Raw genomic sequence first — 11,204 nt, 5'->3', positions numbered from 1 at the left:
CTGGAGGGTGAGAGATACAATCATTCACATACAATTTGCACACAGAAGACCCAGAAGAGCCAGGTTCAATCCCCACTTACTACCAGCGTGTCCCTGAGCAAGAGACTTAACCCTGAGTGTCTCCAGGGGAGGACTGTCCCTGGAAGTCGCTCTGGATAAGGGCGTCGGGTAAACGCTGTAAATGTAAAATAAACACCCTTGATTCGTTGTTCATCAATTTGACATAATTATTTGAATTTCCCTTGCATGCTTGCAGATGGGCTGCTGTTGTCCCAGAGTCGGCAGAGAATTGTGTGTTTGAACATGCTGAAGACTGTCCTGCAGGTGGGTGTGTGTGTGTGTGTGTGTGTGTGTTTGCGCGCGCTCCAGAGTTGCTCCAGCTGCATTGTGTTCTTTTCTGAAGGTCACGTCGGTGAACGTTTCGGCCGCAGTCACTCTCAACACCTGCATCATCCACTACCGACACCAGGAGTTCTCCCATTGGCTGCAGCTGTTCCCATGGGAACAGTTGAAGAAGGAGAAGGCCGCTGACGCCAACAGGTTTGTGTTGCTGAGGGGGTCACTTGCGTTCACGTTGGGACGTCCGCCTGAGGGGGAGGTGTGGTGTCCCTCCACAGGTTCCTGCCGCAGCTTCATGTTCCGGTGATGCTGCACTCGTCCGTGTCCAACGTCAGCCTGTCTGTGCAGCTGGGGGACACGCCTCCCTTCGCCCTGGGCTTCCTCTCCACCTCTGCAGGTGAGATGCAGCCCGAACACTTAACAGATGGAAATATTCCGATTTGATTCATTTTCAGAGTTATTTTTTCTTATACATTGACTGCCCCAATATACAAGAACAATAGTCAGTATAAACATGTCTAAATAAAATCTGTAGAATTTCACCTGCTAAAATCATTGCTCAGTAAAAAAACGCAGACACAACTTCACGACGTCATTTCCACGACTGTAACCCTCCACTTCTATAGGCCGTCCCTCCTCCTCATTAGCATTTAAAGCTACAGCCACCAAAATGGCATGTCCTGGGGCTCGAATTTCTGGAAGGGACGTCAGATTCGAGGTCGCGAGGTCTCATCTGTGACGTACTGCTGTTCTCCAGATCTGCAGCATGTCCTGGAACCGCCTTCCCAGACTGAAGATGGCGACGCCCCCGCTCGGCGTCTGCAGGCGTCGCTGTCGCTGGACCACTTCTGGTGGCGGGTGGGTCAGGGCTCCCATATCCAGCAGGCCCCCCACCCGCCGGGCAAACACGTGTGGGGCGAGGCGCTCATCCTGGACTCCTTCACCCTGCAGGTAACCCCAACACCACGAGCAGGTCTGGTCATCGTGCGTCCGGTTTAATGCTGTAAGAGGCTAATGAGGTTATTTCCGCAGGGCGACAACTCGCCTCAGTCTGAAAGCCCCGCCCCCTGGCCCTGTGTGAAGGCGGAGTGTGGTCTGAAGGGGCTGCAGGTGGAGGTGTCTGAGACGTGTGCACGCTGTCTGTCCCGCCTACTTTCACTCTTTGCCCCCAATGGCTGCAGGGCGTCCGTACAGGCTCCTCCCCACATAGACTCAACTCCCTCCCCCGGCTCCACCCCCTCAGCTCCCTGGGTTTTTGACGTGGAGTTCAGTTTGGAAGACGCCAACCTCTTCTCTCTGTCGAATGTTGCAGGTGAGACGGTGGAACCGTTTTAATGAGATTATTCCATGTGTGCGGCTTCGTGTCAGATCGGTTTTATGTCCATTTCAGGCGCCGTTGCGACGCGCGTCGACTCTGTCCATGGGCGTGGCTCGGGGGACGGCTCAGATTTGAGGGTACAGGGTATGGCTCTGTCTGTGGTGAAGGTTCTGACCGACAGCATGGAGCCATGTTGCCCCGCGGCCCAGACGCCCCAGCCTGTTGCCAGCCTCACGTCTCTGTGTGTCAAGTTCCAGCCCTCCGCGCCCCGTCTGGAGGTTGGGGGGTCATATTTTCTACGTTAATGATGAAGATAAATGACTTTGCGGTGAAAATAATTCCTCGCGTGTCTTGCTCAGGTCCAGTGTGATGACGCCCTGTCGGTGCGCTGGACTCCAGCTGATCACATGTTCCTCTACCACCACCTGAGTGAGGGTCGGAGCTGCTGGACCATCCTGTCGGAGCCAGAGGACCCCTGTGACTCTGGGGGCGTGTCCATGGTCCTGCAGGTGGAGTTGAGGAGTGTGGTCTTCACCGCGTTTGTGAGCGAGCGGAACTTCATCCAGCTCCAGGTCGACTCCGTCTCCGTCTCACACCGCGGGCCGGAGCTCCGTGCCGCAGCTCCGCATTTGGTCATCAACTTCGACGGCAACGACATCTTCACGTTCTGCCAGGCCGACCTGCAGGCGCTGGATCAGGCGGAGGAGCTGAGCCGCCACAGATCCAACTTCCCGTTCCTCGCCTCCCTGCAGAACCGCGCTTGGATCTTCACCCTCCCCAGCGTCGCCGTGGAGTTCCCCTACCAGTACAACTTCTCCGACACCTTCGACCAGGCCATCAACGTGCAGAAGTGGCTGAAGACCCTCCACCGCGGCGGCGGCACCCCCGAAGCCCAGCGCCTCCCGCCCGACCTGCTGCTCCGCATCAACCAGTTCTCCTTCGTCTTCCTGGACGACGTCTTCGAGATCAAGCTGCGCGACAACTACGAGCTGATGAAGGACGAGAGCAAGGAGAGCGCCAAGCGGCTGCAGCTGCTGGACAGGAAGGTGGCGGAGCTGCGGAAGCAGCACGGCGAGCTGCTGCCGGCGCGCAAGATCGAGGAGCTGTACACCTCGCTGGAGCGCAAGCACATCGAGATCTACATCCAGCGCTCGCGCCGCCTCTACGCCAACACGCCCATGCGCAAGTCGCTGCTCACCTGGACGGCGGCGGACCTGGAGCTGGCGGTGCTGGCCGACCGCTCGCTGCACGGGCCCGAGCGCGTCCACCAGCAGCTCCGCGACATCGACGGCGTCAGCCCGTTCCCCCGCGACGGCCTGCCGCTGGTGGCGCAGTGGTGCCGGGCCGTCCGCGTGCAGCTGTCCTCCTTCCTGGGTCCGTAGCACCGCCATCGCCGCCACCTTCATCATCATCACCGCTGCTGCTTTTATTCTGGCTAAATCCACCTTCTCATGACCTTTTCATCACAGTGCGTATCCGCGACTACCCCCGCTACCTGTTTGAGATTCGGGAGTGGACCCTGTCCGGCCGCATGATGGGTACGGAACAGGACGGGCACCCCCGTGCGCGGCGCAGGCAGGTGGTGCAGCTGGGCGCCCCGTGGGGCGACGTCACGCTCCTCAGGAACATCCCGCCGCTCAAGTTCTACTACGACCTCCGATGTGAGTCCCGCCTGGCTGACCTCCACGGTTCTCCCCCATCTGACCCCTTCTGAGCGTTCTACCGTCTTCCTGTCCGCAGCTACGGTCTCCCTCTACACCATTGTGTGGGGTCCCTGCTGGGACCCAGCCTGGACACTGATTGGTCAAGTGGTGGACCTGCTGACCAAGCCCACGGTGGACCCCTCCCCCCCGCTGGCCTGGTGGGATAAGAGTCGGCTGCTGCTCCACGGCCGCTGGGTGATGGACATCGAGCAGGCCAACCTCCACCAGCTCGCTACTGAGGTCCGCTCTCATGGTGTCCACGCGGTGTCTCTGTGTGTAGCCTCGTCACCTGTTCCGCTTCCTGTTTCAGGATCCCTATAACACTACAGAGAACCTGCACTGGGAGTGGATCCACCTCAACTTCGAGTGGAACCCTGGACAGTTCGTCTTCAAGGGCGACATGGACGTCAACGTCAGGACCGCGTCCAAGTGAGGGCCAGTGGTGTGACCACTTGTGTAGGATCGCACAGTTGATGTGTTATTGCATACAATTACAAGTTGGTAGTCGTACACGGTGTGATATGCAGTGAGAGGCTTGACCTCTGTTGACCTCAATATGACAAATGAAGTGGTGAGAATTGCACAGAAGAGGTTTGAAGGAGCTTTTTTTTTTTTTTTTACTAAAATTTTCCTTCAGGTACGATGACATCTGTTTCCTTCATCTCCCCAATCTATGGATGACCCTTGACCTCCAGTGGCTTTGCCATGGCAACCCCCATGACCACCATGCTGTAATGCTGTGTTGTGGGGAGAATGTGGCCGACGTGACGTCAGGCCAACCCCACGATTCGTACCGGGCTTTCCGCTCCGAGAACCTGAACTTGTCGATCACCATGGACCTCAAACAGCATTCCAACGCAGGTTGAAACCCGCACACATTACTCAGGAACAATGTGCTGCATCTAGCACTGTAATATTACATCTTCTGCGTGTGTGTCCAGAACCGTGCCTGCCCAAAATCCTCCTGTACAGCAGCACCCTGCGCTGGATGCAGAACTTCTGGGCCACGTGGACGAGTGTGTCGCGGCCCATCTGCCGCGGGAAACTCTTCCACAGTCTGCGGCCCGTCAAGAAGAAGTTGGGCCAACACTACAAGCAGCTTTCCTACACCGCGTCCTTCCCTCAGCTACAGGTCAGGAGGCCACACCCTCACATGGGTCACGTGCACCTTCTCCTCACTGCCAGTCAGACGTTTAGAGTTTATATGGAATCTTAATCTGTAAGAACAACGGAGAACAACGGTCGCCCTCAGAGAAGGACAATTCAGGAGAGGGGAGTTCACAGAGTGATTCTGCTGACTGCTCATTACATTACATTACATTTACATTTACAGCATTTACGCCCTCATCCAGAGCGACTTACAATCAGTAAGTACAGGGACAGTCTCCCTGGAGCAACTTAGGGTTAAGTGTCTTGCTCAGGGACCCAATGGTAGTAAGTGGGGTTTGAACCTGGGTCTTCTGGTTCATAGGTGAGTGTATTACCCACTAGGCTACTACCACCCATAGTGGTGGTAGTAACCTAGTGGACTGCTCGACTGAACTGATTCGGTTCAGTACGTTCCATTAAAGGATTCGTTCTTCTGAACGACACTGTATTTTGTTCCACTTCTGCTCCTCCAGGTGCATTACTGGGCTTCGTTTGCACAGCAGCGTGGGGTCCAGCTGGAATGTTCCAAGGGTCAGGTCTTCACCAGAGGGGCTCAGAGACTCGTTCCGCAGGGTACGTGCTTGCAGAGAGAGCCATGAAAAGAACCTGATTGGTGGATTTCTTACCGAGACGTAACTGTGTGCTTTGCCTGTCCAACGTTGTCCAGCTGGGACGGTCATGCGCAGGCTGATCTCGGAGTGGAACGTGACTCAGATGGTCAGCGACCTCTCACTGGTCACGGTCCACCTCATGGCGTCCACCTGGGACGAGACGGCTGACCACCAGATCAACGCACAGGTGAAAAAGACCCACCTTCTCAGCCTGTCCTCCCTGAGCTACCAGCGGCAGAGCAACCGCACAGAGGAGGTGAGACACGCCCAGGGAACTGTGGGGTTGGGGGCGGGTCCTACAGCTGCATGTCCTTATGATGAAGATTTCCCTCAGGAGGTGAGCACCAAAGATGAGAGCAATGCCTCCTACACCCACCGGTTGTGTCTGGTGGACCTGCGCGCCTCTTGGACCGCGACCAATCGCAACATTGCCTTCGGCCTGTACGACGGCTACAAGAAGGCCGCCGTCCTGAAGAGGAACCTGTCCACCGAGGCTCTCAAGGGGCTGAGAATTGACACGCAGCTGCAGATGAAGAAGCTGAAGCGCAGCATGTCCGCCTACGTCCCCAGCCACACCCCTACGGCCACACCCACACCAGTAACCACACCCATCACAAGCCGTGCGGACAGAAGTGAAGGTGAGTCCTCTTGCCGTCAACGCCTTAGCAATCCAGGCTCAGTGTTCTAGTTCTCCGGGGCGGCGGTGGCCTAGCGGTTAAGGAAGCGGCCCCGTAATCAGAAGGTTGCCGGCTCGAATCCCGGGTCCCGTCCCAACACACTGCTCCCCGGGCGCCTGTCATGGTGCCCACTGCTCACTCAGGGTTAAATGCAGAGGACACATTTCACTGTGTGCTGCTGTGTATCACATGTGACAATCACCCCACTTTCACTCTGACGTGAATCGCGGTTCCCCTCAGGGTCCTCCATGCTGCAGAAGCTGATCGAGGAGACGGACAAGTTTGTGGTTTTCTCGGAGGAGGAGTCGGGTGTGAGCGACCAGCTCTGTGGCATCGCCGCCTGTCAGACCGACGATGTGTACAACCGCAACTGGTTCATCGAACTGGTCAACGGGCAGGTAGCGTGGAGTTCTGCGCGTGGACCACGAGCATCTTCTGATCGAGACTGATCACGGTCTGTGTTGGTGCACCTGCTCAGATGATGCTCCGTGGAACCGAGACCGGGGGCTGCGTCTTGGTGTCGGCGGCAAAAGCGCAGCTCCTGCAGAACGAGCACCACCCGGCCTGGTACAGCGACTCTCTGAAGCAGAAGACCACCTGGACGTGTCTGCTGGACGGGATGCAGTACTTCGCCACCATGGAGTCTGGGCCGTCCGAGCAGGAGGACTGGCAGCTGTGGCTGGAGGTGGGTGGCGGCACACGGGCGCACGTGAAGGGCTGAGACCCTCTCGTCTTTGAACTGCGTGGTGCCCTCTGATTGGCCTACAGGTGAAGAACATTGAGGAACAGCGGCAGCGTCCTCTGGACTCCGTGTTGGAGCTGATGGAGAGTGGACAGGCGGTGGGGGGGATGGTCAGCACGACCACAGGTATACACACACACTGCACACTGATTCCCTGTTGGCTGCTGGAAGGTTCCAGAAGATTTTTACCCAGCTGCCCCCTCACTTTTCTTGGTTTTTATCTGGTGAAAACAATGTTCTCCCAGCAGCCAAATGATATATTGTTCTTCACGGTTTGTGTCCAGACTGGAACGTGCCCTCTCAGGTGCAGGAGACCCAGCAGGTGCAGCGCATCATCTCCCGCTGCAGCTGTCGCATGTACTACATCAGCTACAGCCACGACATCGACCCCGAGCTCGCCACGCAGATCAAACCGCCCGAGATCCGGCACCATCGCGAGAAGGAGGACCTGCTGAAGAAGCAGGCCGGTGAGGGCCAATTGCCATCGCGAAGAAGCGCCGGTGAATTGCCTTCTCGCTGTAAACGTGTGCTTCTGCTGCAGGAGCCGTGGACACGTTCACCCTCATCCACCACGACCTGGAGATCTCCACCAACCCTGTACAGTACACCATGATCCTGGACATAGTCAACAACCTGCTGCTCCACGTTGAGCCCAAACGGAAGGCATGTGGGCGCGCGCACACACACACACACACAGTGCAGTGTAGCTGCTGCATTGTTTAGTCTGAATTCTCCGCTGTGATTGGCCGGCGTTCTCTACAGGAGCACAGTGAGAAGAAGCAGCGCGTTCGGTTCCAGCTGGAGATCTCCAGCAACCCGGAGGAGCAGCGCAGCAGCATCCTGCACCTGCAGGAGTCGGTCAGGCAGCACGTCGCCCAGATCCGGCGCCTGGAGAAGCAGATCTACTCCAACATACGGGTGGGCACCTGCACACGTTCACTGCAGGTCCACAACCGACCTGCTACTCTAGTCAAAAACGGTGCCTTGCGTCCCCACAGTCCCAGTTGGACGAGCAGCGCAGTAACGAGCTGACGGACATCAACCTGCAGCTGCAGAACCAGTTGAACCAGGAGAAGATTGACCTGCAGCTGAAGAGTGAGGAGCTCAACATCCTGATTAGGTGAGGGGTCAAGAACAAGGACGTTGGACCACCTTGTTCAGATCCGCCCATCGCAATGGCACTGTCCTCTCAGGTGTTTCAAGGACTTCCAGCTGCAGAGGGCCAATAAGCTGGAGCTGCGGAAGCCTCCGGAAGACGTCAGCGTGGTGCGGTGCACCGAGATCTACTTCGCCCAGGCGCGCTGGTGTCTGACAGAGGAGGACGGGCAGCTAGGTATCGCAGAGCTGGAGCTGCAGAGGTTCATGTACAGCAAGGTGGGTCACCTTCAGACTCCGCCCCATGCATCTACAAGCTCCACCCACATCCTGCTAAAGTGAATTCTACTGTTAGTGGTGAATAGAGCAACAGTCCCCACACGCTGCTCCCCGGGTGCCTGTCATGGTCCCACTGTCACCAAGGGTGATGGTTAAATACAGAGGACACGTTTCACCGTGTGCTGTGCTGCAGTGTCTCACAATGACAATCGCTTCACTTTCACATCTTGTGACGTCGCTGCTCCTCCTTCCCCACAGTTGAACAAGTCAGATGACACAGCGGAGCATCTGCTGGAGCTCGGCTGGTTCACCATGAACAACCTGCTGCCCAACGCCGCCTACAAGGTAAACCGGCGCTTTACTCACCAACCAACCGGAGGCGCTGCTCTGGGTTCACCGTGAAGCCAAGTGTCCCTGTTTGATCGTGTAGGTGGTGCTCCGACCCCAGAGTCCCTGCCAATCAGGACGGCAGCTTGCCCTGCGCATCTTCAGTAAGGTCCGCCCTCCCGTGGGCGGGATCTCTGTGAAGGAGCACTTTGAGGTGATCATGTGACGCTCATCATGTGCCGGGCTGGAAGATTCTGCGGTTTCTAAACGTGCGCCGACGTTGTTTTTAAAACCAGGTGAACGTGGTTCCTCTGACCATCCAGCTGCAGTACCAGTTCTTCCGCAGGATGATGGGATTCTTCTTCCCTGGCAGGAATGTGGAGGAGGAGGAGGTTGGAGACGAAGAGGATAAATTCCGACTGGTTACTACAGGTAGGAAAATTAACGGTACGCCGCTACGCTCTTATTCTGATTATTACCGTTATTACCTCGTCTGTTTCTGAACGTTCATCCAATGCAGGAATCCCTGTTGTAAAACCACGGCAACTGTCAGATGACGCCATTGCAGGGTTGGGCGCTGGCAAAGGGGGCAGCCAGGGGCTGAACCGCACAGCCGGAGTCAGGAGGTCGTTCAGAAAGGCCCCGGAGGTACGACTAGTGTTGTGTTCGTCAGCGGCATTTATGACTTGATGAAGACGAGACGTAAATGCTGGTCATGTGACTATAAACATCATGGCGTCACTTCCGCAATATACAATCGCAGCATTAATTCGATTTTTAGGATACTTATGATGGATGAGCAGATGACTGAGAGGAAATGATGAAGCGACATTTGAACTATTTATTTACATTTGCCGCATTTACCAGACGTCCTTATCCAGAGCAACTTATAACCAGTAGTTACAGGGACAGTCCCCCCCCTGGAGACACTCAGGGTTAAGTGTCGTGTCCCTGAGCAAGATGGTAGTAAGTGGGGTTTGAACCTGGGTCACGAGTGGGTTACCTGCTAGGCTACTAGCACCACACATTCTTTACAATGAAGGGGAATAGAAAACAGAACGTGTGTCAGAAAACTTGGAACAAATCTTTCATGTCTGGAATGGACGCCATTAGTCTGTAAGGTAACAATAATATAATAATAATAAGATAACCTTGTTTTAGTTTTGTCTGTTCTACTCTGTAAATTAGAATAGTGCACGAGCGCTATAAACGTGTTTCTTGCGTTCCAAACGCATGCCGACCGCTTGTTCTCCCTCAGCATCCTGTCGACGACATTGACAAGATGAAGGAACGAGCGGCGATGAACAACTCCTTCATCTACATCAAGATCCCTCAGGTGCCGCTGTGCGTCAGCTACAAGGTGAGTTCCGACCAGTTGGACCTTTACTGCCCTGAGGCACAAATCACATTCATTGTGTGTGTGTGTGTGTGTGTGTGTGTGTGTGCAGGCGGAGAAGAGTGGTGTTGACTGGAAGGATCTTACCTTGGTCCTGCCTTGTCTCGAGTATCACAACAACACTTGGACGTGGCTGGACTTCGCTATGGCTGTGAAAAGGGACAGTCGGAAAGCACTGGTGGCTCAGGTACACACACACACACACACAGTACAGACCGAAATCTGCTGTGTTTTTATTATTAGAGCGTTAACCTTCGAGTGTGAACGTTTCTAACACTGCTTTGTAGATGATCAAGGAGAAGCTGCGCTTTAAGCCGGCGCTGGGCGCCGAGGCTCGTGGGAAGGCGCTTTTGGAGGGGAAGCTGGACAGCACTGTCCAGCAGCAGCAGCAGGAGGAGGATGAAAAAGCCCGGCTTCTAATTGGTCTCAGCTCTGCCGACAAGAGCTCCAGCAAGAAGAGCATCTTCAGCCGCCGCAAGTGAGCTGCTGCCCGTCCGCGCTGAGCTTCTACAGGAAGTGCGGTTAGCGCCGGCTCCACCCCACTGCCTTCAAACGCTCGGCAGGCCGAGCCATGAGACACGAACCCACCACCGCTGGGGCAGCCGGCAGACCACACCCACACATCATTTCAACAACCAATCAGGCTTCTCCCAGAGGTGCCCTGGTTGGGATCATTAGTTCAGTGTTTTCAGCAGGTCCCTGGCACTCGATCATTAACGTTTTAATCTGGTAGATGTTGGAAAAGTGCATCTCTGTTCCTCCTGCTGGTCCAGGACGCAGATGGATCCAGAGCCGCTGCTTGAGGACCAACGTGATGCACCTTAAGGACAGACCTGTGTGTGTGTGTGTGTGTGTGTGTGTGTGCCCTCAAAGCTTTACCTGTTGCATTTCTGTTGCCAAATGTTCACACTACAGCCCGAGCGACTCACGCCTGTGCAATAACTCGCTCGCCGCGCCAAGCACGCCCGTCTGCTGGCGGAAGTCACCTTTTCTAATTTTAACACTGGCACTTTCTACCCAGAAGTATTTTCTGGTATTTTTGTAAATGTGTTTGTCGTTTCAGTTGATCACATGCTCCACTTTTATTTTCAGAGAGACTTTGCTTCATCAATCTTGTGGTCTTTGGAAGTATTTTAGAATACATGTAAGTGTTTTTTTTTTTTTTTTTTTTTTTTTCCTTCTCACTGTTAATTCACTGTTGGTTGACACACCAATCACAGTGCTTGTATTAAAAAAAAAAAAAGTTAATAAAGGAGAATGATGTTACAGGGTGGTAGTAGCCTAGGTACAGAATTAGAGCAACTTTTAAAGTGAAAATTAAGCGATTGTCACTGTGATAGACTGCAGCACAGAACACGTTGAAACGTGTCCTCTGTATTTAACCGTCACCCTTGGTGAGCAGTGGGCACCATGACAGGCGCCCGCGGAGCAGCGTGTGGGGACGAGACTTTCATCAAGGGGACCTCAGTGGCACCTTGGTGGCTCGGGATTTGAACCGGCAGCCTTCTGATTATGTCACATAAAAACCTTCTGATAACCTAGGCAATTATGTCATCAACACAGTCCAT

The 11,204-nt window shown here is 55.0% G+C and overlaps 1 protein-coding gene across 2 annotated transcripts in view; it reads left to right on the top strand.

The window, feature by feature from the left end:
* Positions 1–10,751, top strand: part of LOC114802526 (protein KIAA0100-like) — an 18,380-nt gene extending 7,629 nt beyond the window's left edge. For both annotated transcript variants that reach the window (XM_029001524.1, XM_029001523.1), the window contains exons 9-39: positions 1–7; positions 257–324; positions 404–540; positions 618–736; positions 1,097–1,290; positions 1,372–1,651; positions 1,730–1,935; positions 2,017–3,031; positions 3,127–3,318; positions 3,398–3,600; positions 3,671–3,789; positions 3,998–4,221; positions 4,302–4,492; positions 4,983–5,082; positions 5,177–5,376; positions 5,455–5,758; positions 6,038–6,195; positions 6,276–6,482; positions 6,566–6,665; positions 6,824–7,006; positions 7,081–7,202; positions 7,302–7,457; positions 7,538–7,659; positions 7,733–7,913; positions 8,172–8,258; positions 8,344–8,454; positions 8,537–8,672; positions 8,761–8,888; positions 9,499–9,600; positions 9,689–9,823; positions 9,924–10,751. The exon at positions 1–7 is cut by the window's left edge and continues 118 nt beyond it. In XM_029001524.1, the coding sequence (XP_028857357.1) occupies positions 1–7; positions 257–324; positions 404–540; positions 618–736; positions 1,097–1,290; positions 1,372–1,651; positions 1,730–1,935; positions 2,017–3,031; positions 3,127–3,318; positions 3,398–3,600; positions 3,671–3,789; positions 3,998–4,221; positions 4,302–4,492; positions 4,983–5,082; positions 5,177–5,376; positions 5,455–5,758; positions 6,038–6,195; positions 6,276–6,482; positions 6,566–6,665; positions 6,824–7,006; positions 7,081–7,202; positions 7,302–7,457; positions 7,538–7,659; positions 7,733–7,913; positions 8,172–8,258; positions 8,344–8,454; positions 8,537–8,672; positions 8,761–8,888; positions 9,499–9,600; positions 9,689–9,823; positions 9,924–10,118 (5,682 nt within the window). In that variant the 3' untranslated portion in view covers positions 10,119–10,751. The remainder of the gene's footprint in view (positions 8–256; positions 325–403; positions 541–617; positions 737–1,096; positions 1,291–1,371; positions 1,652–1,729; positions 1,936–2,016; positions 3,032–3,126; positions 3,319–3,397; positions 3,601–3,670; positions 3,790–3,997; positions 4,222–4,301; positions 4,493–4,982; positions 5,083–5,176; positions 5,377–5,454; positions 5,759–6,037; positions 6,196–6,275; positions 6,483–6,565; positions 6,666–6,823; positions 7,007–7,080; positions 7,203–7,301; positions 7,458–7,537; positions 7,660–7,732; positions 7,914–8,171; positions 8,259–8,343; positions 8,455–8,536; positions 8,673–8,760; positions 8,889–9,498; positions 9,601–9,688; positions 9,824–9,923) is intronic.
* The last annotated feature ends 453 nt before the right edge of the window (positions 10,752–11,204 follow it).

Source organism: Denticeps clupeoides, chromosome 13 (assembly GCF_900700375.1).
Source record: "Denticeps clupeoides chromosome 13, fDenClu1.1, whole genome shotgun sequence".
Taxonomy (NCBI): Eukaryota; Metazoa; Chordata; class Actinopteri; order Clupeiformes; family Denticipitidae; genus Denticeps; species Denticeps clupeoides.
Note: the sequence above shows the minus strand (reverse complement) of the source record. Positions and strands in the feature narration are given on the sequence as shown.